Source organism: Ochotona princeps, chromosome 7 (assembly GCF_030435755.1).
Source record: "Ochotona princeps isolate mOchPri1 chromosome 7, mOchPri1.hap1, whole genome shotgun sequence".
In the NCBI taxonomy this organism is placed as follows: domain Eukaryota; kingdom Metazoa; phylum Chordata; class Mammalia; order Lagomorpha; family Ochotonidae; genus Ochotona; species Ochotona princeps.
In genome coordinates, this window is record NC_080838.1 from 83,436,409 (window position 1) to 83,462,397 (window position 25,989).

The 25,989-nt window shown below is 41.8% G+C and overlaps 3 protein-coding genes across 3 annotated transcripts; 2 read left to right on the forward strand and 1 right to left on the reverse strand.

Moving 5' to 3' along the window:
* Positions 1-8,916: 8,916 nt before the first annotated feature.
* Positions 8,917-10,790, reverse strand: LOC105942128 (beta-defensin 12-like). Its single transcript, XM_012928607.2, has 3 exons — positions 10,645-10,790; positions 10,261-10,302; positions 8,917-9,060 (listed from the first exon to the last, which is right to left on the reverse strand). Exons 1-3 carry the CDS (start codon positions 10,703-10,705, stop codon positions 8,936-8,938), a joined length of 228 nt encoding a protein of 75 aa, XP_012784061.2. The 5' UTR covers positions 10,706-10,790; the 3' UTR covers positions 8,917-8,935.
* A 1,382-nt stretch (positions 10,791-12,172) lies between these two features.
* Positions 12,173-13,228, forward strand: LOC105942129 (beta-defensin 106A-like). The gene is made up of 2 exons (XM_012928608.3): positions 12,173-12,221; positions 13,092-13,228. Exons 1-2 carry the CDS (start codon positions 12,173-12,175, stop codon positions 13,226-13,228), a joined length of 186 nt encoding a protein of 61 aa, XP_012784062.3.
* Positions 13,229-14,127: 899 nt separating this feature from the next.
* On the forward strand, positions 14,128-18,822 carry LOC131480730 (beta-defensin 104A-like). The gene is made up of 2 exons (XM_058666662.1): positions 14,128-14,272; positions 18,599-18,822. The coding sequence occupies exons 1-2, from the start codon at positions 14,137-14,139 to the stop codon at positions 18,820-18,822; spliced, it is 360 nt and encodes a 119-aa protein (XP_058522645.1). The 5' UTR covers positions 14,128-14,136.
* Positions 18,823-25,989: the final 7,167 nt, after the last annotated feature.

Below are 25,989 nucleotides of genomic sequence, written 5' to 3' on the forward strand. Positions count from 1 at the left end.
GTTACTGTGCTATGTTAAACTATTAGTTTTTTTTACAGTTGCTTATTCCTGTCATTATTTTCCTTTATTTGTTCAAATTAAGTATTTTAACAAGTTAAATATATCCAAGAAAAATTAATTGCTCAAGTTCCTCAATAAATTTCTGTGATCTGTAATTCAAAAAAATCCCCAATTTATAACCATAAAAATTTCCTATATTTAAAGCAGAAATCTAACTTCCTACAATTTCATTTTGTTGGTCCTAGTTCTAATGTGTATATTTTAATAATATTTCATGTAAATGGCAGCTGGCATAGGCCTATTTCCCGTCAGAGTTGTTACTTTTGTGAATATGCACTAATATTTTCTGTCCGCCTATGCACCAAGGGTTTTAGTTCACACATGTTTAACACCTGTTTATCATTCCCAGATTCATCTTATCAACTGTAGGAGATCTGATAATAAGCAATCCTAATGGCCTTCATAACTAATAACTAGATGATTAAAGACTAATTTCTTACTTTGCACAGCTTGGGGAGCAATTCATAGGAGACGAGCCTGTGCCAGGCTGAGTGGTCGCTGTGAAGCTGAGTGCCTTAGCTTTGAAGTAAAGATCGGTGGCTGCAGAGCTGCGCTAACACCTTATTGCTGTCAAAAAATGAGGAAGAATTAAAAAAGTGAACATCAACTACAGGAATGAGAGAGATGAAAAGATGAGATACTCTGGGTGTAAAATCAATGAAGGCCTGGCGGTCAAAGTCCTCGACTTGCACGCGCCAGGGTCCCATATGGACGCCAGTTCTAATCCTGGCTGCCCTGCTTCCCATCCAGCTCCCTGCCTGAGGCCTGGGAAAGCAATCAAAGACAGCCCAATGCCTTGGGACCCTGCACCCACATGGGAGACCGAGAAGAGGCCCCTGGCTCCTGGTTTGGGATTGGCTCAGCTCTGGCCATTGTGGCCACTCGGGGAGTGAACCAACAGATGGTTCTTAACAGCTCAAGTTAATATTTGAGTGAAAGAGGAAGTTCAGACCAATTGCACAAAGAATGGACACATTTCCACATTCCTCTGTGATCACGTGATCTTTGTCCTTTCAAGGAAACATCCAGGATAAAATGAGACGTTTCTTCTAATTTACAAAAATGTGAATTCCAAGGAGAAGTCAAAATATTTTATAGATCACCTTAATCATATAAGATTTATAGCACATAATTTTACAACAAGAGAAACAAAACTCCCCGATTTGCTCTAGCGAATGCCTTTGCAAACTGAGTTTGAGATGCCACCCACGGCCGATGAACACGTCACCCTGAAGTCGTCAGAGCTCCACCCACGGCCGATGAACACGTCACCCTGAAGTCGTCAGAGCTTGTCTGAGCTCCAAAGCTGAGCAGCATCAAGCTGGCTGGTACTTGGAAGCAGAGATACCTTGTGGAGAGAGAAAAATAAAAGAGAGAAAAGTAGAAACTTTTCTGAAATGATATATATCTGAAGAGTTTTAAAATAAGAAATAAAATGTGTCTTGGAAAAGAAGTGCTGATTTTATTACATGTCTTTATTATGCCGCAACATTTTATTCTGGAAAGTATGGCAGGAGAAAATGCATGAATAAAATGATCTGTTCCAATGAAAAGAACAGACTCAGGTTTTGTGCTCGATCCAGAAAATCTTTAACAACTGCCTCCAATCAGACCAGCTGCTTATAACAACTCCCTCCAATCAGACCAGCCGCTTATAACAACTCCCTCCAATCAGACCAGCTGCTTATAACAACTCCCTCCAATCAGACCAGCTGCTTATAACAACGCCCTCCAATCAGACCAGCTGCTTATAACAACTCCCTCCAATCAGACCAGCTGCTTATAACAACGCCCTCCAATCAGACCAGCTGCTTATAACAACTCCCTCCAATCAGACCAGCTGCTTATAACAACTCCCTCCAATCAGACCAGCTGCTTATAACAACTCCCTCCAATCAGACCAGCTGCTTATAACAACGCCCTCCAATCAGACCAGCTGCTTATAACAACTCCCTCCAATCAGACCAGCTGCTTATAACAACGCCCTCCAATCAGACCAGCTGCTTATAACAACGCCCTCCAATCAGACCAGCTGCTTAAATGCATTCAGGACTTCGCCTGCCCTTCTCTCTCTCGTCTTGCTCCCCTTCAGTGCCAACTGCTTTGAAAGCAAGTGTTCGTTTGCCATCACTGCTGCCTTTCCATTCTTTCTGCCTTCGTCATAGCTCTGGAAATCAACGACACAAATTGTGACTTTTTAGAGACCTCTTGACCATGATTCTCTTCCTAAGATTCTAGGACTACCTATGATGAGCTGCAACTAAGACTGTTTTTTTTTTCTGAAACATTTTACAAGACAGTTCATCTCCTATTAATAATTTCTTCCCCTTTGCACAGGTGTTTTACATTTTGCTTCTTCCTTTCTACACAGTCCCCTTTGCTGATTCTTTCCAGTTCTTCTTGCTGGAATTCATGCATGTGTGTTTCACTCAACTTATTATACATTCTTTCTCAATAAAGCCACGATTCAAGTTGTCACCTGTAGAGAAATGTCTGGAAGCACTTCTTCCTCAGCTTCTCTGGGCTTTAAGCCTCTATACTTGTGTGGAGCACAAGAGAGATCATGCTAGACAACTCTAGGATATGTTAGGGAGTTGTTATCCAAGGTTGGTAATGGCAGTGCCCACTAGAAATTAGCAAATGAAAAGTCACTGTAGGGTCCAGCATCATGGTCTAGCGGCTAAATCCTTCTCTTGCATGCACCAGGAACCCATATGGGTGCCAGTTCATGCTCTGCATGTTTCACTTTCTATCTAACTCCCTGCTTGTGGCCTGGGAAAGCAGTCAAGAATGGCCCAAAGCCTTGGGACCCTGCAGCCACATGGGAGATCTGCAAGAAACTCCTGGCTTCTGGCTTGGGGCCGCTCAGCTCCGGCTGTTGTGGCCACTTGGGGAGTGAACCAGCAGAGGGAAGATCTTTCTCTCTATCTCTTCTTCTCTTAATAAATCCACCTTTCAAATAAGTAAGTAAATAAATAAAGCTTTTTAAAAAAGTTACTGTCTGAAGCCTTTCTTAACTGAGAACCTGTGAGACGCAAATGATCATGACTGTGAAATCCATCCATTACACTGAAGTGTTACGTCCCCAGCTTCCCCAGCAATGTCAGTCATCCTAGCAGATGCGCAGCAAGCAACCAAGACAGTACCAGTAAAGTTGCCAACATTCACCTTTTCCTGGCTTCTCTGTCCACATTCCATTATTGTTAGACCTCACCTCTCCTGGAACTCTCGAATGAATACAAATTAGAAATACAAGCATTGCATCTTCATTGACTCGTCCAAGCAGTGAATAAACGGTGAGAAATACAGATATTCTGAGACCATGTTCAGGGGCTACCTGTCCTCAGAGTCTGTCTGAGGGAAGCCAGAAAGCAAGCAGGTACCGGGAAGGCCTAGACTCAGAGTGTGAGAGTAACGGAAGCACTTGACCAAGAGACAGCCCCTCCCTACCGTGGGCCTCTATGGGTGCCTGAGTGGGCACTGGTAATGCAACAACTCAACACTGCCCTTCTCAGAGTCCAAGTGATGATATATGAGTGTCTTTGTTTACAGATGAGCAGAAAGAATTAAATAGGTAGGGAAGGCATGGCTTCCAAGCTCCTGACCCTGAACTAGTTGCCTAAGACTATGACATGCTCTACTCTGTCACTTTGTGCTGAGAATCAGAAAATTGCATTTGCCAGACTTCTTGGCCAGTTAGCTTCTTTGTAGTGCTTGTAATGGAAGATTCTACAGTGTAATAGCAAAACAGAGGAGAAGCATCCCCTGCTTTGGTCCCTAATTCCTGTGAGCAGAAGTCCAGTAGTATCCAGGGTTTGTCTCCATCTCCAAACCCTAGCTTCTGTTGGCTTTCTCAGCGAGCAGCAGCCGGGGGTAAAGAGGACCAGGGCCTGTGACGTGATTTGCTGTGTACTTTGGTCATCCCAGAACCTGTTTGACAACATCTCCTCTGCAGAAGTGTGAACTTTGGCTCCTATTTTGCTTGTGTAAACTCATCACAGGACATTCCTTCCTTAAAATTGTGAGCACCACTGTGTGGTGCAATTACTAAATGCACTGTCTCATTATCACAAACCATGCCAGAAGTAAGCAGCCCACTCCTTGTGTTGTTCATCTTCTGTGCCTTTGTAAACTTCCAGGGCCTAATTAACCAATCACTCCCATTAGTTTTCCTCAGTTTATCTTTTCTGCACTTGAGAGAGAGAATGAAATAAGAAGAGTGACTTACACAGAAACAGAGAGAGAGAGAAATTCTTATCTGCTGGTTCACTCCACAAGTATCTATCAGGACTTGATCCAGGTCTTCCAGTTGACTGATAGACACCCAAGTACCAGAGAAATCAGTTTCCTCAGGAGTTATAGTACCACGGGTGGGGTGGGGTGGGGGTAAGCAGGGCTATCAATAAATAAGCAAATAAATAGTTAGATGGATATCCCATCCAGGTACTCAAAATGTACCAGCAGTGTCTTCACTGGTGGCTTGATGGCTAAGTAAAACGTCTACATTTATCTGTTTCAAATACTCAGCACACTTTTGGTTTTTCTGAGTGGACCTTGTCTAACAAAACCTCCAAACTATATTTACAACTTCAGAATCTTTCAGAATCTCAACTGAATTTGAACTATGGAAATGCAACAAGGTGGAGCAATCCGCCGTGGGGGAGGGTGCGGGGAGGGGCGGGGGGATCCCAGTGCATAAAAAATGTATCATATAATGCAATGTAATTAATTAAAAAAAATGAAATGCAATAGAAATGTTTTAAAAAAAGAATCTTTCAAAAAATACTTAAGAATCCAATTTTCTCTATGTAATTTCTGATATGTATTTCCTAGATTACTTGACTTTATTGCATTATATTGCTTTGATTCCAAATCATCTTCATCCAATATTTTATAATAGATCTAGAAAAATAATCATTAGATAATTGTAAAAATTAGAGTTCAGCACTCCTATACCTCTAAATTGGATTTCTTAAGCTAACATTTTAAGTTTCAATTTTTTTCTGAAAATATTGTAGGATACATTGCAATGTTTGAACATGTGTACAGTGTTAGGTTGGGCAGATCAGACGTGACAGCCTTGTGAAACTGAAGCTGGTACTCCCATCCTGAATGCCGGATCGTCTAACCCTGTCTCTGCACAAAAAGTGATGAGTGCGTGCTACAGGTCACCCACAGGCAAACCCAGGGAGCTGCCTTTCCCACCCCATGCCCACATGTACAGCCCAGGGCTGTACACCCTGGGTGCTCAGTTCCCTCACATGGTCACCCACCATGAAGAAGCGATCATGGGCCAACTCCTGCCAGGGAGCTTCCTTCAGGTTCTCTCGCCCTGACTAATACAACTCTTGACCTGAAATAAAAGCCTCTCTCGCTTGCTCTCAGTTGCCCCTAAACCTAACACAGTGTGAGTCCGTCAGATCAAGCAAGCAGCCTTTGCGTTTGCACATGTGTTCACTGTGTTAGTCCATACCAGCTCCTGGCAAAGTTCAGACCGTTTCTTTAATGTACGCAAGTGATACGCAGTTATTTGTCCTCGTGTGCCTGTCTTATTTCACTTAACATACTAATTTTAAAATTGTATCCCTTTTTTCTTTTTAAATTTATTTTTTATTATTTTTCAAGATACATTTTGTAGGTATAGGGATTTTCCTCTCCCCCCTTTCCCCCCCCATACATCTTCTAGGAATAAAAATCCCATTCTTGTTACTGCCTGTGTCGGGATCTCCTTCTGTTTATCTGCCACCTAGTGGCGAAATGGAGGAAAAGTCCCTGGATGCAAAGAAAATAAATGGAATCAGAATTTCAGGAGAGTCAGGAACAAAATCGGATTAAGACTGGAAAAAAAATCCGTTAGCGCAGAGACAGTGTTGTCTGCCGGTAAGCACCAGGCCCTCTAACAAACAAAGTAAGGCTTTAGAAACCAAGAGAAAGTACACCTGTACGTCGAAATTCCTACTTAACGCCTCTATTTGTTTCTGTTTTTTTTTTTTTTTTAAATTTTTCATAGTATGGTTCAATAGGTACAGGGACCCCTCCTCAACTTTCCCCCATTTTACAATAGTATAATCCCTCCCCACAGTCACATGCTGTTGAAGTGTATCATGGCATTGTGGGTATAGATAATCGTAGAAGTCTAGTATTCTGTTGTCAGAGTATATTTAACAGTTTCATTGGAAGTATTCCCCGTATTCAGGAGTATAACTCATACCGCAATGTGTGCGAAATGCAAGACAAATAAATACATATATATATTTACATACACACACGTAACTACAGGTAAGTATGTATATACAGATATTCTCATAGATGGAGACTAGCACACCGGAAAGTGAAGAAGCCTCTATTGGTAATGCGAAAGATGGATAGCAACGGACACAACACTTACATTATATTGGAAATCTTAAAATAAATGTTATGGTCTAAGCAGCCAGTTTAGGGCCACGAGTTTGGAAGCCATGCCTCCCCCATCTTTAATGAGTACCCAGCTACTCATTAAAGAATACGTACCCATCATTACCTGAGAGAGTGGATGTTAAATCTGGGCCACACTACCACACCACACGCCAGGAAATGCATGAGATTTACTGCCAGTTGCCAGGGCCTACTGGCAAGGCTATTTCTCAGAGCTGGAGAGTAGCAGCCCACTGGTAAAGGATGAAGTAATATGAAAACAATCGAGAGAATGTTTTAGCTCAGGAAAAGAGTTTTATTACTAAAGAGAGATAGTCTCGACAGACCGCTCACTGGTGGGACCACTTCTACACGGCAGGGTGACCATGTGGGAGAAACGGCTGCCCAAGGTGTACAGCGTAGGGTTTGCAGGCATCTTAGGTGTGGGGGATGGGAGAGGGTAGTCAGTTGCTCCTCAGCGACTTCTGCCCACAGACAAGGTGAAGGTTATTCGCATTCCGAACATTCCTGAATGGCATTTTCTGCTTGACCTGGCAGCATGCTGGAGTCACGTCTGCTTGGCCCAACAGTGGGGGATTGTGTTGTTCCATAACCACTCTCTTTGGGGCCTCATAAAGCCTGTCCTGGGAAGGGCTCCCTCTCTGGGTCACGCACTTCCTGCATGCTTGTGCTTGGGCTCTTGGCCTGCTGAGTACCTGCTTGCTCTGTTGCTCCCCATGGACAGACTTTGAGGACCGGGGTAGCCCCTGAAAGTGGCCTATGTATGTCTATATTCCTCATCCTTCTCTGTTCATTGCTTAGCTGAGTCAGTGAATATGCAAATGCTAAGATGTTTTCTATTTCTAATTTGGCCAATCCTGGGGTAGCTAAAGCCATGAGTCAGAAGTTTCACAGGTCTTAATGTGGGGCCTGGAACTTGCACCAGCCTCCACTTCTTTTCTCAGACCATTAGCAGGGAACTGGATCAGAACTGAAGCGGCTAGGACATCAACCAAAAGGTAGTTATACACTGTTAGTATGATAATATGATTGCTTCTTTGTGGCATGGGAGTTGTTATGGGTTTTTTAATTATTATTTTTATTTGAAAGGCGGAGTTATAGAAAGGAGAGAGTGAAAGAGAGTGAGAGAGATGGTTTACACCCTAAATGGCCACAGTGCTGGAGCTGAGCTACTCTGAAACCACAGGCCAAGAGCTTCATCCGGCTTGCCCACGTGGGCACAGGGGCCCAAGGACTAGAGTCATCTTTCGCTGTTTTCCCAGGCCATAAGCACGGAGCTGGATCTGGAGTGGAGCAGCTGAGGTGCAAACCAGCGTACATATGGGATGCTGGTCACACTGGCAGGAGACATGCTATGTTGCCGCACCAATCCCCAATGCACTGTTTTTAATGAAAGGGTTGCAGCCATGGTGAACAAGTTGGTTAAGTATACTTAATACCACGCAGATCTTTCCAGAGAAAACCAAATTCAGGGCCTCTTCTCTGATATTTCTCTCTTTGAAAAAAATGTTTATATGAATGTAAAGAGAACATATTTATGCATATCATAGATACAGTTTCCAGAAGACAAGTCCACACCCTTACTCTTTCGCTCTGCACCCCTCAACCCACCTGTTGTAGAGGAGACCCTTCCCTCCAACAGCCTCAACAAAACTGAGACCAGAACCCTTTCCTAAGTACCCATAGAACCCAAGAAAAAGTCAAGCTACACTTAAATAGCAGAATGATGAGCCTCTGACTATTTTTGAATGAATATACTATTGTAATCATATAGGGGAAATCAATAAGGGGAGGTGAATTGAGGAGGGGGAAAAGAAAATCCCAGAGCCTATGAAGCCATATAATAAAATAAATTTAATAAAATAAATAAATAGTAAAGCTGGGAATGCAAAACTGGAGAGGTGATGCAAGGCCAATTTAGACACAGCTGGACTCCCCAGGACCCTCTGACTTGAAGAAACAGAGGAGGACTCGGTGCGAGGCCTGACGTCAGCCAGACTGGCAGAAACCAGGCTCCAGTGGATCACCAGGTGAGTGTGTCACAGTGGCAGGGGCTTGGCCGTGGGACATGGAGAACACACAGCAGGGGGAAGTGTTCTGAGTGCTCCGTTCATCCCACCAGACAGCTGTATTTCCTGAAACCAGGCAGGAGGATGAAGGCGGGGCATTGTGTGTGCAGAGGAGCTGTGGGAAGGACAAGAAATGGATCCGAGCCCAGAGAGAAGACCGGCAGATCCAAACACGGAGCAAAATTCCATTAAATCTTACACGTTAAACTGAGTGATCATTTTGAGTCACCAAGAATAAGACTGTAAGATTTTATTTCACAAAGCAAAAGTTACACAGCCCATTGTTTATGTGACTTCTACAGAACATTGTGAGCTAACCCCTTTCTTCCATAGGCAAGGAGAGACGCAGGATGGTGCTACAGTCACCGAGGCCACCGGTGCTGTCCTGGCCGTCAGCGCTTCGGCCGGCAGCAGAAGTAGTTCAGCTTGCAGCTCCCAGCAATCCGCTCCTTCTCCAAGCACGCCTTCCTGCACTTGCCCCGACCAAGCCGGCATGGCTCACAAACAGCAAACTCACCTGTGTTAAGAAGATGCTGCTAAGAGGGCTTGCCATGTGTGCTGCTGAAAAGTGGGACGCGACGGAGTCCACAACACGGGGAAAGCTTAGGTGGCTGATTACAGGCTGTTGTCAAGAACTTTCCCCAAGGTTTCAAAACACTCCTGCTTTTTTTCAGTATGGCATTTGAATGAATTCATATTTTAAGCAAGTGGTAATCACAGTTCCTACTTTCCAGGTGTTTATAACTGCATGAGTAGGTAAACCACAGAAAAACAAGATGGCTTGTAGAATGATACAAATACGTGAGGATACTGTTTGTTACATGAATATGGGAAGAGTATTTTATGATTCTGGAAAGATCTTTAAAAAAATGAAGTCAAGAGAATTAGTTTCAACTCTTGTTGGAACGAGTAATGCCATGTGTCTTTGATAAATTACCTAACTCAGTTTTTTCATTTGTCTGCTGGAAATTCTAGAACTCTCTCTCTGCATTATTAATTTGTTAGTGGACAAATACAGCATTTTATGTGTGGGTATTTGGGGTATAATACTGTCTACCTTATAGTGATATTTTGAGGCTTAAATAAAGCAGGCTGTGTAAAGTTGCTAGCACTGCCTGGTTATGCGGTAACCAGTCCGTGAGAGGTAATACCCTTCATGTTACTCATTCTGAAATTCTGTCTAAAAGTTTTGCCATTTTTGTTCACAACTATACAGAAGTATTTATTTTGGTTCTATTATAATGTACTGTGTCTCTGTATAAGATGACTTCACAGAAAAAGATGGATGGCATATCCACCGTACACAGATCTTCCGCAATGTAAGTGAGCTTTCACTAAGCAATCTTGTTGCCGCATCAGACTGAGTTCAGTGCCATGCTTTCGTGGCCGCCCTTAGTGTAACCAAAGCATAGCCTGTAACGGACGGACATCCTCGTTATCCGAGCAGTGCTAATTAACAACTATAACTTCTGTGTAATTAACATATTAGCTAATGGGAAAAAGTAAAGTCAACATCTCTATGAAAATATTAGAGTGCAGCAAGAAAGATTTTTTTTTTTTAATAAAATGGAAAAACCCAAATATCATGTCGGAAGCATGAGAGAAAAGACATTCCCAGGAGTTGTGCTTCCCACACTACATGCACTTCCTGGTCACCGCCAGAATCCAGACAGTAAAATGCAGAAAGTGAGAAATACATGCAAGGGATTTAACTTACCTGCTGGAAATGACTGGGAATAATCAAGTTCTGCCTGGCCCTCTAAATTCAAAACAAAATGTATTTCAGAAATTGAAGCCAAAACAGGGCATAACACCATGAAACAGTATTCCCAACCCAGCATGTAACATGGTCATCAAGGTACTGAGGAGGATAGAGACACAGTTCTTATTCTGTTTCTCAGGATGAGCACTGATCTGTAAAAACAAGTTAAACTTAAAAATTACAGCACCATATGCGGTGGACTCTGAGAATTCGATCGCAGCCGAGTCGCTGCCTATGAGTAACACGGTAGAGGTCACTTCACTCGGTTTTGTGGCTCTTCATCTGGGACTCTCCTAGCTTCATGGTGTTGGCCCATCAAAATCCCATCATTTCATATACCTGATGAAAAAGCCAAAATGAAGAAAGAAGCAAAGGCAAAGTAAAACGTCTTCCTGCTCATGACCGTCTCACAGGGAGGGCAATTCTGGGAAGAGAAGTCAGCAATGCATCTGAGAAGCTTGTAATTTCTTTAAGAGAGGGAAGACTCATTTATGTTTGAAAGTAATGAGGTATGGTTGTAACTGGTGAAGAGAAGCATTAGTCGAAGCATAATTTCATGCACTATTTCCCAGGATCAAGGGTTTGCATCCATAACCCTTGGCACCATGAAGCCTTGGCTCTGAATGAGTCTTATTGGCACAGGAGACAGAACACCAGGCTAGGAATTTGAAACTCTGGGGTCACACACAGCTCTGCCACAGCCATCAAGGCACAAGGAGTTCGTCATCCCCGTTACCTCTTTCAGCTTTAGTTTTCTGGAGGAAAACAAGGACTACCTCATGTGATCTTGTTAAACAGATCGTGATTTTGATACAAAAGCATAGTAATTCATTTCACTGTCGCAAGTTTAACTTTCTAATATGTAAGTATCATGACATGGCAAGCATAAGAAAAGGAGGAAAATAGAGTATCATAATCTGTAAGTGTAATTAAAAATCAAATGGAGGGCCCAGCACGATAGCCTAGTGGCTTAAGTCCATGTCTTGCATTCACTGGGACCTGATACAGGCACCAGTTCATATCCTAGCTGCTCCACTTCCCTTCCAGCTCCCTGCTTGTGGCCTGGAAAAGCAGTCGGGGATGGCCCAAAGCCTTGGGACCCTGTACTCAAGTGGGAGACCCGGAAGAAGCTCCTGGCTCCTGGCTTGGGATCAGCTCAGCTCTGGCTGTTGTGGCCACTTGGGGAGTGAAGTACCAGACAGAAGATCTCTCTCTGTGTCTCTCCTTCTCTCTGTCAATCTGCCTTTCCGTAAAAAAAAAAAAAAAAGATATTTAAGAGGATTTAAACCTCTACTTATATTTTCATAATCAAAATACTATACACATACTCAGTGAAATATCCAATATTTTAGCAAAATGCTATAAAAATACACATGCACTTTTGATGAAATATCCAATCTTGCAATTACATGAGAATATACTCGAGAATTAAAGGAGATCACGTATGTCACATTTAAAGCATGCAAAATTCACATTTGTGAATAATTAACAAAACACAAGTCTAGTTGAAGCACCTTTTGCCACATTTACTGGCGGCAGTGCAATAGTTAGAATCACCCTCACTGCACGTGAACCAGCCAGGGTTAGTGAGGACTGCTTGGAAGCCCAAGCAGGTCTTTCATTAGGCTGTTTTGTGTCTCTACACCTAGTCACCAACATCTGGGAACTTTCTAGAATCAGATAAAACAACACCGAGTGACACCGCAGGAGACCACACAGCAGAGTGGAGCACACACTGGCCTCCTGACAAGGCTCAGTGATCAAGACTGTGAGCAAGGCACTTTGTGGTCTGCGGGAAGGTATAAATGTGGGCGTCTGCTGGCCTTCTTCGTGGACGTGCTGCCAAGCTCTCGGGACTCTCCAAGTCATGAGGATGTTCCTCTTTCTCTTTGCTGTTTTCTTCTTTCTGACCCCAGGTAAAAGCATCCGCTTAGGGAAGGTGATTGGAAATGGAGGCCCAAAGAGAGAGTCCATTTTAGTGGACACTTGGGAGGAGTCAGTGCTCAATCGCACAGGGATGCTTGGTGGCATTGTGGGAGAGTATTCCGCAGAAGCCAGCCCTACTCGTGTCTCTTCCACATAGCTTTTGCCTCTCCCCCTGTTATACAGGAGGGTCTGTCCCAGGTTTGAAGAAATAAAGGAATGTTAGGAAAGATTCCTTTTGATGCCTGTTCTCATGCTTAATACAAAATTAGCGGGAAAAAAAGTTGAAAATCAAGAAGAGTAGTGTGTGATACTTTGAACATGTGCGGTTGTTGAGGATAAGACAGATAAGGAAGACTGACAGAAAATGGAATAAATGGATGGAGTTCAGAGCTGTCTACACATCCATGTCTGTGGGGATACTGGCTAAAGCAGCGTAACTTGGATCATCCCGTAATCACATGCTGTAATGTTGGATCCTGTGACAGAGTCCCACATGACACAGTGAATTCCATTCTCCAAAGCTAGTGCCTTACTTCCAGTAAGCAGTTGTCTCTGAAAGTGCATAGAGTGCTTCTGTGGATCCTTTAATGTTAACACACAATGAATTTTATTTTAAAAGATGATACCTATTTCCCAAAGTCCCCCTACAGCCTAGTCACAAATGTTGAAAGAAAACTTCGTTCTGGGTTCTCATTCTGTGTGGCAAAAATGCAAAAATGCCAAGCAGAAAATATTTCACCTGCCCCAGATGTGGGTCTAGGATAACTCGTAAAGATATCTTTACTAACTTGTTATATGATGTACCTGGTAAAATAGGCACGTATGAAAAGATGATTCAGATGGCTCCTTCCCTTATCTAGCCAAGAATGAATTTTTTAATGAAAGATGCAACAAGCTTAACGGAAAATGCTTGACAAGTTGTCATAAAAATGAAGAAATTGTTGGTCTCTGCAAGAAGTCAAAGATATGTTGCCTGGACCTTCAGCCTTGCGGGTAGAGTGAGGGCACAGATGAAGTATGAAGACAAAGGCATCGCAGAGAAGCATGAACAACACAGCCATTCTTTGTCCCTTTGCCTCTGCAGTAAGCACACATTTACTTCAATAAAAATAATCGGCTGAGCAGGTTTTCAAGTGCTTCATCTGGAAGAAAAAATGTGATTAGCTAATGCTGACTATCCCTGCCTCCTGGCCTGTATTTTAAAATTTACAGTAAAAGATTTGTCCTAGGTTATCTGAGCATGTGTCCATTTGAAATTAAAAATAAAGGAAGCCAGCAAGGGAGGAAGTAAAGAAGGAAGAAATGAGAGCAGCAAGTGAGGGGCAGGCTGTCCGGAGTTTCTATCCGGCATTTGGATGGCAGTACGAATTATAGGCGGTAAAGTGACAGGTGTGAGGCTACCTTAGAAGTTCATGCAAAATTCTTAGAAAAAATCTATGCATTGATTTCAACTATATTTGCCAAAATGAATTTACATTTCAATTGTTTTTCCAAAGGGAACTCTTCGAAACACCCTTGTAGGAAAACAATCTATTTATCAAGGCGACTCCTGGGTCACACACTTGTCTTGACACCAGCCCTTCCACTGATACTGCCTCTTTCCACGACCCTGGGTTTAAATTTGCTGATGAGTAAAGAATGGTAAAAACTGTTAGAAATACCGGTATTTCCAGCGACCTAGATCCTGTTTTTAAACTAATGTTTCTCAAACTAATTTTTTTTACTCCTTTGAGAAGAACTGGATAACCGCCGAATTGTCTTCTGACTCTAAACTCTAATCTGCCACGACTGTGATCTGACTGTATAACTCGAACATTCTTGTTGACATCTAACCCCTATTGTGGTGATATTAAGAGCAGGAACCTGTTGGGAACATATGTTTGCAGGAGAACTTCAACCTCATGAATGAGTTCATTACTCCTGGTGAAGAGAGTGAGGCAGATACCTGGCTCCTGTATCCCTGGAGGACACAGCAACACAACACGTCAACATATACTAAATGTTCTGGTACCTGGATCTTGGATCCACCAGCTCCAGGACAGTGAGCAATACAATATTTCTATTGCTTATACATTAACAAGCTTGAAGTGCTCTTGTTGCTGCACAGTGAACAGACTGAAACAATTACCTGGTTTAATCAAGAATCCCCTATCATGTTCCCTGGGACTGAGGCACAGATTTCACTCTGCTGTGTCAAAAATCATGCCATTCTTCTCTTAATCTGCCAAGGCCACTGTTATTAATTCTACTACAGTTAGTGACTGATGACAAGAACTTTAAATTACACTTTCTATTTTGAGAATCATCTGAAAAAAAAAATACAGTGTGACCTCTGCATCCTTTACTCAATTCCCCTTGCAATACTTTGCAGAGTCAAATACAAGAACAAAACCAGGATCTCAACACTGATACGCCAGGCTCCTCACCACGAACACCACACACTACCCTTTTAGAGTTAGACCATTAGTCCTCCCACCACCCCTTCCTAACTTGTTCTCGTTTCTACATTTTTATCCTAAAAGGTAGTGTTAGGGTCCGGTTTTGTCAATTTCCCATGAATGACAAACAGCCTCACTGACAATGCAAAAGCAAGCAGAGTTTATTGTGCCAGCATGCTGGGGTCAGACCGATCTTGGGGCACGCAGGCCAGCCAAGGAAGGGTCGGACCCTGAACTAGCAAAGGCTAGAGATTATATAGACCCCTTCAGTTGTTACATGCATCATAGCCCGCACAAATTCAAACACAGCAATCAGACACATCATCTTTAGGGCTTCCAGGTACAAACAGTCCACTTCGTTCCCAGACACATTATCTTTAAGGCCCCTGGGTCTAGACAGCTCAGTCCGTTCCCACACACATTATCTTTATGGCTTAGCTGTTCCTGGGACTGGATGATTGAGCCACTCCTGCGCCTGAGTGCATTCTATAGATAAGGCTTGTGACACTGTTCACAAGGTCACAGAGGGACAAGGAACACATTTATTGCTAAAGTGGAGTTTTCCAATGGTCCAGATGCATCCCAACCTAGCAAAGCAGCAGCTTCTTGGCATGAAGGTGCCTAACATTGCCTAACACTAACACTCTAACATCACACTAACACTCTAACATCATATTAACACTCTAACATCATACTAACATTCTAACATCACACTAACACTCTAACATCATACTAACACTCTAACATCACACTAACACTCTAACATCATATTAACACTCTAACATCACACTAACATTCTAACATCACACTAACACTCTAACATCATGCTAACATTCTAACATCATATTAACACTTTAACATCACACTAACACTCTAACATCATACTAACACTCTAACATCACACTAACACTCTAACATCATATTAACACTCTAACATCATACTAACACTCTAACATCACACTAACATTCTAACATCATGCTAACACTCTAACATCACACTAACACTCTAACATCATATTAACACTCTAACATCATACTAACATTCTAACATCACACTAACATTCTAGCATCATACTAACACTCTAACATCATACTAACATTCTAACATCACACTAACACTCTAACATCATACTAACACTCTAACATCACACTAACACTCTAACATCATACTAACACTCTAACATCATATTAACACTCTAACATCATACTAACATTCTAACATTATATTAACACTTTAACATCACACTAACATTCTAACATCACACTAACACTCTAACATCATATTAACACTTTAACATCATACTAACACTCTAACATCATATTAACACTTTAACATCACACTAACATTCTAGCATCATACTAACACTCTAACATCATACTAACATTCTAACATCACACTAACACTCTAACATCATACTAACACTCTAACATCACACTAACACTCTAACATCATACTAACACTCTAACATCATATTAACACTCTAACATCATACTAACACTCTAACATCATACTAACACTCTAACATCATACTAACATTTTAACATCACACTAACACTCTAACATCATACTAACACTCTAACATCACACTAACACTCTAACATCACACTAACAATCTAACATCACACTAACATTCTAACATCATACTAACACTCTAACATCATACTAACACTCTAACATCACGCTAACACTCTAACATCATATTAACACTCTAACATCATGCTAACATTCTAACATTACGCTAACACTCTAACATCACACTAACACTCTAACATCATACTAACATTCTAACATCACACTAACACTCTAACATCATACTAACACTCTAACATCATGCTAACACTCTAACATCATACTAACATCACACTAACATCATACTAACACTCTAACAGTAGCTCCTATAGACAGATTCTTACAGTCTACAATCTTTTTGGATTTGCTAGATTCTTCCAAGTAGTTGTGTTTATCAGTAGTTCTTTCCTTACGAATCTACCATGAGCAGATGCATACATCACAGGATATTTGGGCGATTTCTAACCTGATTCTACTGAAAATGAAGCAGCCATGGAAACTTATTTATGCTTCTAGACTCTATGTAAGCATGAATTTTCATGCTAAGAGCAGTGAAAAGAACTGCAATTGCTTAACAATATCTAGTTTTAAGATTTTTTTAAAAGGGAATTTAAAACTCTTTGGAATGTTTGTGCTACTTTACACCATCATCAACAGTGTAAAAATAATATAGTGGTAACAGTCTAACCCTATTATAAATCTGTAAAATAGTCATGTTGGGTTTGGAGGGGAAGTGTTAATCTAAGAAGCTTTAGAATCCACATCATGAGTTAAGCTGAGTGAAGAAAACTGTATAAAATATTGTGCTCAAAATCGTAAAGTGAGCATCATGGTTTAGCAAGTTGTTCAACAGATTTTAATGAATTGAATTTTTATTTTCACTTAACAAGTGAATCCCTTTCACCTAATTCAAAATATTGCTTTAACTTAAAATTTGTTCTCCAATCCATAGGTTATTTAGAACTTTTAAATTACACTATGATAACACTTGATCATGGTATTGTAATGTTGCTGGAATTAAATGAGATGTGCTCATTGAAGAGAGCTGCAGATTCCAAGCCAACTAGGTAGGAGATCTTCCGGAGCTCCTAAGTCGAGGTTCTGATTGGATGCACCCGCGGATGACAAGGGCGTCAGCTATGAAAGCATCTGCGACTCTTTCAGAGACATTAAAATAAATTCTGAAAGCCAGAAATGAAAAGGCAAATAATTCCATGTCTCAGAAAATAAGGCCTGGTTTTGAGAAATAAATCTGTAAAATATAAAAACTCTATTTTGGTTGAAAGGAAAGGGTACTTTTTTCTTAGAGTAAAATGATGAGTGTCCCTCAAGGAAACAAAGTTAAAGGACAAATAATTGAAGAAATAAAAAGTTTAGAAACTATTCATGGAAGATAAGTTTATAAAAATTTAATTTTAATATCAAAAGTACACCGACATGAAGCTAAAATTTAGTTCCTTTGATCTCTTATTAGTAAAAATTCACTTAACTTTTTAATATTTTATTTGAAATCTTTAAGATTATTTCAACTATCTTCTGAATTAATGTTTTTCCTCTTGTACAGTTTCTATGTAACTGAAAATTCTGTCCCTCAAACTCACAACTCCTGTAAGCACTTTTGGTTTGCCCCGGTTGTGACTCTAATGTGACCTGATACTAAAAATATTTATTCTTGAAAGATCCAGATATTCATAATCATAGATTTTCTCACTTGGCTTTTTTCATGCAGTTTCATAGTTTCCTTTTCTGGTGCTTCTGTCCTTTCTACTCACATTGTCTTGTTTGTGATCCAACACTAAGAGTACAGTACAATACCTGACTGTCTACTCATGGCTTTACAACCTGGTAACCGGCAAAAAAAAAAAAGAATTTTTGCTTTGATAGCATGATGTCTTCCATTCTCTGCTACCTTTTTGGATTTTGGCTGCTTTGGGAAGCTGAAAACAGTTTGATTTTAATATATATTACTTTAAAATATTAATGACCAGTTTGTAGCTCTGCATTAATATGGTAATCTACTGTTCTCATTAAATTACCTTGTTCTATGAATTACCTCACAATTACCTGGTATTCTGTTTTGATCAACTACCTCACAGCATGGCCAGTCATCACAAGGATGAGGTGCTGTGATGTAAACTAAGTGATGCCCTTTTAAAAACGTCCTGACATGGTGAGCAGAGGCTGAAGCTATCAGTTAGGGAAGCAGAAGAGACTGGGCGCAGGAGAGGTCGTTGCATGTGTGACCTCTGCCGCTCCTCCCTGATGCTCTCCGTAGTCCATGGCAGCCACCCAGCCCAGGGTCTGTGCCTTTTTGTCGAGGACACTGTTAACAATAACAATGACTTTTTCTCTTGTCTAGTGAGAGCTGTGCTTGAAGTGGACAGAATATGTGGTTATGGAACTGCTCGCTGCAGAAGAAAATGTAAGAAACTAGAATACAGAATTGAAAGATGTCCCAACAGCTATAAATGCTGTTTGAAGAAGTGGAGTGGCGAGTTACAGAAATACCATACTGGTTCTAACGTCAATAACAGCAGAGCCCAACGCATTTCCCTCCCGGGGCCTCACAACTCACATGGATAGGGTCTGATTATCCCACTTCCCTGGCCATCCACCCAAAGACAAGCCAATATAGGAGACTGTAGTAGAACGCTTGGAAGAGTTGGAAGCCCCAAGGAGCCTTCCTGATGGCAATAAGGGAAAATAGCCAAAGAAGTTAGAGTGTCAACACTTTAAAATCCAAGCACATTGTATCAAAAAGATGCTTATACCACAAAGTTTATAGTAGCACAGTTTACAATAGCCAAAATGTGGAACCCGTCATCTGATGGACATCAGAGGGTGTCCATCAGTAGATTGATAAAGAAAATGTGATATATACACAGAGAAGCATAAAATAAAATTTTCCATTGATTACCAGTGAATGAAGTCCTTGCTTTGCACACGCCAGGATCCTATACAGGTGTCGGTTCATATCCCGCAGTCCTGCTTCTGGCCCAGCCCCCTGCTTGTGGCCTGGGAAAGCAGTTGAGGACGGCCCAAAGCCTTGGGACCCTGCACCCACGCAGGAGACCCGCAAGAAGCTCCTGGCTCCTAGCTTCAGATCGACTCAGCTCCAGCTGTGGAGGTCACTTGGGGAGTGAATCAGCAGATGGAAGGTCCTCTGTCTCTGCTCTTCTCTGTATATCTACCTTTCCAATAAAAAGAAATAAATCTCTCTCTTAAAAAAGAAAGAATGAGATTCTTCAACTTATTTTAAAATAGTTGGAATTGGAGGGCATTGCATTGAAAGAGATTAGAAGAATGTATAAAGACAAATACCACACATTACACTTATTCATGAAAGCCAAGAGAAGCGCCTGCATGTGTCAGTTTTGCTGCAGATATGATATCCTCTCAAGTTTTGTTTAAAATCTTTGTCAAAATATTCATTAAGAATGTTACATATCACGGTTTTGTTGACCTGAATATCTTAAAGTTTGTTGTTTATGAGCAAAATCATTTTCTATGTGATTGCTGTTCATGGACAGCCCTTATCTACACTCCTGCGGAATTACGGTCTCTCCACTTTTTATTTGCTGAGCTCTTTATTTAGTGCAGCATTAGTCTTTGACTATAATGTAAATTGAAAATATGTAACCTGGAAAATGAAATGAATTTCTGAACCTCCAACAGTGAAAAATAAAAACTGAGCAAGAATGTACGTATCGGACCATTTCATCTTGAGACACTAACTTTCTCTTTTGATCAAAAGTTGTGCTCAGAAGTGAAATATTTTTATTCATTTAAGTAGACAATAAATCGATGTTAGGTGCAACATGTTCAGAATACAGTATATTTCGAAGCATAGACTCCTGGGGAGAAAAACTACAGGTTATTGTAATGAAAACATGAGGCGACTGCTTTACAACCTTCAGGACACATCAGAGTGGGTATCTGTGGAGTAAATCCAGCAGAGGGCAGCAGAGAGTCTGCAGGTGCGCCGTGTCACTTTGGCAGCTTCCCAACGTGACACCCCTGGTCAGAAAGAAATCATAGACATTCGGCCTGGCTTTCTATACAAAACACCAGAGTAGCCAAATGATTGCTAAGCAAAAGTTTCTATCTATAAAAGCAATCCAGCAGACAAATGAGCTGTGTAATCATCTTGCAAACTAGTAGAAAAATAATAATTTAGCCAATGACTATTAACAGGTCTTGAAATAAGCAAGGCAGTCTCCTGCCTGGGACACCCCAATCCACATGTGCTGAACCCTGCTTGAGTGAGCAGGCGTGGTGTGAGGCACAATCGTCTGTTACGTTTGGAAAGAACAATGGGTGGTTTGTTTTGTGCCAAAGCAGAGTCAAGGAATATACATGTAACCAGTAGCCAGCTTCAACAATGATTCTTACTTCCAGCCATTTTAAAGTTCCCCCCTCCTAAGTTATTTCAAAGATGCCAATCTAAACATAACATGGGATGTGTAACTCAGAGAAGGGGACTCCTTTTGAAAAACACCACAGTGGAAAGACACTAATTCCTTAGTACAGTGTGGTGGGCTCTCTGTTCAGAGGAGCCCGATGCCTCATAACCGCCTGTGTAAGAGTTTCTTAGAGTCAGAAACATGAAGGGTCCACATGGAGCCGGTGTCTGCTTGTTCCTAAGCCCCTGGCATAGGGGCCACAGGGCACTTGCTGTTCCAGAGTTAAGGCAACACACCTAAAACCCATGTCAATTTAAGCAAACCTCTTGATCTTCCAGCTGCAATTCCAAGCAAGAGGGATCGACAACCTTGAAGAATCTTCTAAGAGGAAGAACTGCCAATGCTAGATCTCCGGAGAGACCCAATTTCTATCATTATACTGAAATCATCATGTTTCCTTTCTTAATTTCAGTTTTATGCTTTGCCAAGAGAAAGACAACCTGGTATTTCCCCAATCTCACAACCAAGCAGAGCTAGCAAGTTAGGCCATGTGCAATCAACGCCACCAGAAGGAAAAGCCAGGGCGGCATTGTCTCCTGAGAGTTTTTCTCACAACACTAATGTCTCATCCCTCCACTTTCTAAAGGGCCTGATCATGAAATGCCAACCCCTCTATGATGGAACTGGGTTCCCCAGCAATTTATGTGTTGGAACATTCCTCCCCCAAGGTCTTATTTTAATGTCATCTGGTGGCCAGGGCCTTCACAAGCAATGAGGATTAGATGATGTCATCAGGGGGTGATTCCCTTATGAGGCAAGGAAGCAACACTTGTGTGACCCTAGACTGCACTGACGATGAAGCAAGAGGAACCTTCCAGAAGCCAGTGCTATGAGTCAGGACTTGCCAGTCTCCAGAATGATACGTTGAATCAATTACTATTCACAAGTTGCCTATAATTTTGTTATAAATACAAAAACATAAACTAAGCCAACTCCCTATGTATAATTCAAATAATCAACTTAGTGAACAATTACCATGAGTTTTAAAAGAATTAGAAATCACACCTTTTTATTTCCTCACTTCATACCAAGGTACAATGTACCAAGGTATAGTATTCTATTTTGAGAATTGGCCGAATATATCAAATGTCTTTTTACTTGATGTATTGCATGAATTATCAGAAGCTCAATCACATGCTAATGATATTTTTTTCTTACAAAGATAAGATAGAAATCTAAGGACGAGTGCTGACAGTGGAAGAAGTTAGTCAAATGAGAACTAATAGCAGGAAAGACAGCGTCTAGACATTTTCCACATAATTTATTCACTTTTATTAAGAGAGAAGAGAGAGGAGATGGGGAGGAGAGAGGTTGCTAGCCCATGTCTGAGAAGAATCGCTACTCAGATCCTTGCTAGAAAATGCAAGTGGGTAATGTGAAATTTTTCAGCCCAGTATTTTCAGCTTGCAGTGTGCTAACAATTGTGCAAAAAGCTCCGGGGCCTCATTACAGAGGTACAGATGCCCCTCCATGTAGAAGAAAGATCTGAACTCTCTCAGCAGCAGGCGTGGGCTCAGGAAGAGCAGACCTGGCACAAGTAGAGCAGTTTCATGCGTGAAAGTGGAGAAAAACCAACATGATCAGCTGAACAGGACGGCGCCTTGGGGTCAAATGCTTGAAACCTGTGAGAAATAAGATTAAAAAAATAAAAGCAGCCAGGAGAAGCACTATCATTCCTGTGAAAACTTACATTTGTTCCTATCTGTCACCAGTGAGATCGGCACTTTTCATTATTATTCCCTCCCCCTTTTGTTTTCTTTTCCACCGACTCCCAATGTTCAAACATTTTTGGTAGAGGTCTGTGTTCAGTTCATGTATGTAAGTTGTAATGACCTGTCAGGATAATTAGCATTACATTTCCTCAGGTAGTTATCGTTTATTTGTGTCTTCTCATCCATTTCTTTATATGAATGAAGTTACGGCAAGCCACAGCTGCTCCCCTGTGCTGGAGCACACCAGGACACCCCTCGTTTCCAGCTCTGCTTGGGCCCCTACAGCACCAACTCCATCCACCAGCTCTGCTTGGGCACCTACAGCACCAACTCCATCCACCAGCTCTGCTGGGCACCTACAGCACCAACTCCATCCACCAGCTCTGCTGGGCACCTACAGCACCAACTCCATCCACCAGCTGTGCTTGGGCACCTACAGCACCAACTCCATCCACCAGCTCTGCTTGGGCACCTACAGCACCAACTCCATCCACCAGCTCTGCTGGGCACCTACAGCACCAACTCCATCCACCAGCTGTGCTTGGGCACCTACAGCACCAACTCCATCCACCAGCTCTGCTGGGCACCTACAGCACCAACTCCATCCACCAGCTGTGCTTGGGCACCTACAGCACCAACACCATCCACCTGTTCTTCCTAGCCCCTTGCTGCCATTATTCCACACCTGCTTCGACAATCATGAAGTCCTACTCCTGTTCAAACATTGTTTCTTCCTTTTCCCTTCACTTTGACCCTCTCTTTGTCCATCCATAGTCTATTAACTATCACGGTGTGTGTCATGCACAGTTGGGTACAAGAGCTCTAGCTGATAACACACGTAGGTGGACACAATGCTTATTCACCCAACCTACTACATTCTAAAAGTTCACAATCATTTCACTAGAATTGTCAGCCTCAATACACCTGTGCAAAATTCTGACTGGGTTGGATTTTACTGCCCTGTAATTTATACAAGACTCATCACTGTGTTCTTTCACACACTGCTTTAAGAGCATCTATCGAATACTTGTAATGTCTACAGACCAAATTGACTTCTGAGGACACAATTCATATTGTTATTTCAATTAACAACAGCAACAACAAAAGCCAGCAAGCATTCTGGCCTCTGCCCAGTTCTCTAAGCCGATTTCTTTACTATTATCCAAAAGTAATTTTCTCTCATATCATGTAATTCTTCCTGATATTTTTCAAAGAAAGAGCTAATATTTATGTCACTTTTCTCATACACTCAATTCTTCTACTGGAGAGGCACTTTGTCTATATAGTGGGGCCCTAGACGTTTGTGCAGGGCTGGTTGGCACGTTGCCACCTAGGAATAAGGAACAACACATCAGCATCACTTCACTGTATCTCACCCAAAGATGAGACTCGCACGGACCATTTGGTAATGCAATAGAGTAGCCCAAATGTGATTCCACAGTAAATTCCCGACCTAAACATGGCCTCACTGTAGTTTCCCTTCACATTCTTATTTTCTAGACTCCATGGGCTGTCACTTGCAAGGCAAGAAAGAGGATGTGTTGATTTTGCATTTTCCATCAGGTCCTTCCTTAGTAATGAAGTGGTTATAGCTTCTGTCTACCCCGACTCCTTGGTTCAGATGAATGAACACGTCACATACTAAGCACCCTTTAAAAGCAATAACATTTATGCAATAAAAGGACTAAGGGTGTGCTCATGATTAGAATATTCAATAGCTTTGCCACAACCATCACCGCCCCTTAGGTTGGAAGTGGCCCTCAGTAGGTAAGCAGCCACAGGTTTTCTAGGACGCAAATTCAGGTAGAAGGGAACATTCCAAGGCCATGACTGATGCAGCCAGTGTTAACTGCCTTGCCTAGAGTTCACTAGTGGCGGAGGGAGCAACTTCATCCAAGACTAGTTACAGGAAGTGAAGTCCGCAAGGCAAATGATTGCAGTGAACTGTAGAGTAACTGGATCAGACCATCCAGATGCATCACATCTTGGTTCAATTCTTGATCCATCAACATTAACACTCGAAGAGGAAAATAGAGTTGTTTTGTGTTTTTTTTTAAACAGGGAAGAAAAAAATATGTAGTATTCCCTTTATACTCTACAATTTGTGTCAGCATTATAAAAGATTCAAATTTGACATTTGAACAGCTATGATTATCACCGTAAGAAATAGTTACTGAACCAGAGTGCGAAAGTGTAAAGCTTGCGTACGAGAGCAGGAATCACTCTCTGGGACAACAGAGGGCGGCATGCTTGTACAACTAACTGCTTCTAACTATCAGAAACTGGAGCAACGAGGAATTCACAGAAGCCATGAGCTTGTTCCCAGCGCAACAAGAGTCTTAATGTCTTCTCTGAGTTGGAGATCTCCCAGTTCCTTCAAACTGAAAGAACAGGCGTCATGTTTACGCTAGCCCTCTTGACGTACTTATTTATGCGTTTATTTAAAAGACACAGAGACAGTTTGCATTTGTGGATTCACTATCCAAATGTCTGACATAATTCAGGGGACTGGAGCTAGAGGTCTCCCCTGCAGGGAATCGGGATCTAAAACACTGAGCTTTCACTGCTGCCTCCGGGTCTGTAGTAGCAGAAAGCTGGAGATTAGAAGCTGACTCCGCCAGCTCCAACGTGGACATGAATGCCCTGCCTGGTGGCTCAGTTATTGGGCCATAGATCTGCTCTGCTAACATTGTTGTTGATTGGCATCTGTGTCCTGAGATATAAAAAGAATTGGCACATCTTTTGTGCACATACTTCTACAGTAACAAAATTCATATCTATTCATGGCTCTAATCCTGCACACACATGCCATGGCTCAGAATCTTCTGGACTTTCCTCAGTATCTCAGTCTCATTGTTGCAGCTGCTGCTTCTCCATCCAGTCATGTCTTTTTCCTGGATAGAATATAAATGTTTCCTTTTACAACAGTTATCTATGCTATCATCTCACATTGGACCACGATATGCATGTAAATGAAACATACGGAACAAACACTACCCTTGGCAGAGTCGCTGGCATTTCACTGCACATTGTATGATACTAAAATTCCTACGCTAGCATGGTTCAAGTTCAGAACTGTTTTATGCATGTCTCAGATGACACAGCAAAGCAAATCTCTGTGCCTGAAAAAGTGGAGAAAGAGAAACCAGGAGTGTGTGCTTAATTATCAATACAAAAGAAAATCCAAGAAAAAAAGCAGAATTGAACTGAACCCAATAACATGGACAAGAGTTGTCTGGGGACTAAAGCTGCGGCGGGAAATGCGGAAGGCTGGGTCAATTTAAAAATAAACAGATGGTGTGCAAAGAAATGAAGAGGCAGAGAGGCAAGTTTCAGGGCAGACAAAGAAAAGGAATGAGTGTTTGAATGGCTTCAAACTGCTGGCAGAAAATCACAAAATGACAGCTTTCAAAATCCAGTCATATTTGCATTAGTTTTTAAACCAAAGCAAATGTGTTCAGCAGTCAGGCTAGAGGCAATAGCGCAGCTGCATTTACCCCAGTTCCTCATGAACTGCAGAGCTACGGCAAAGACACTGAGAAGTGAGGGATTTTGTAATGGCGTATCTATTTCCC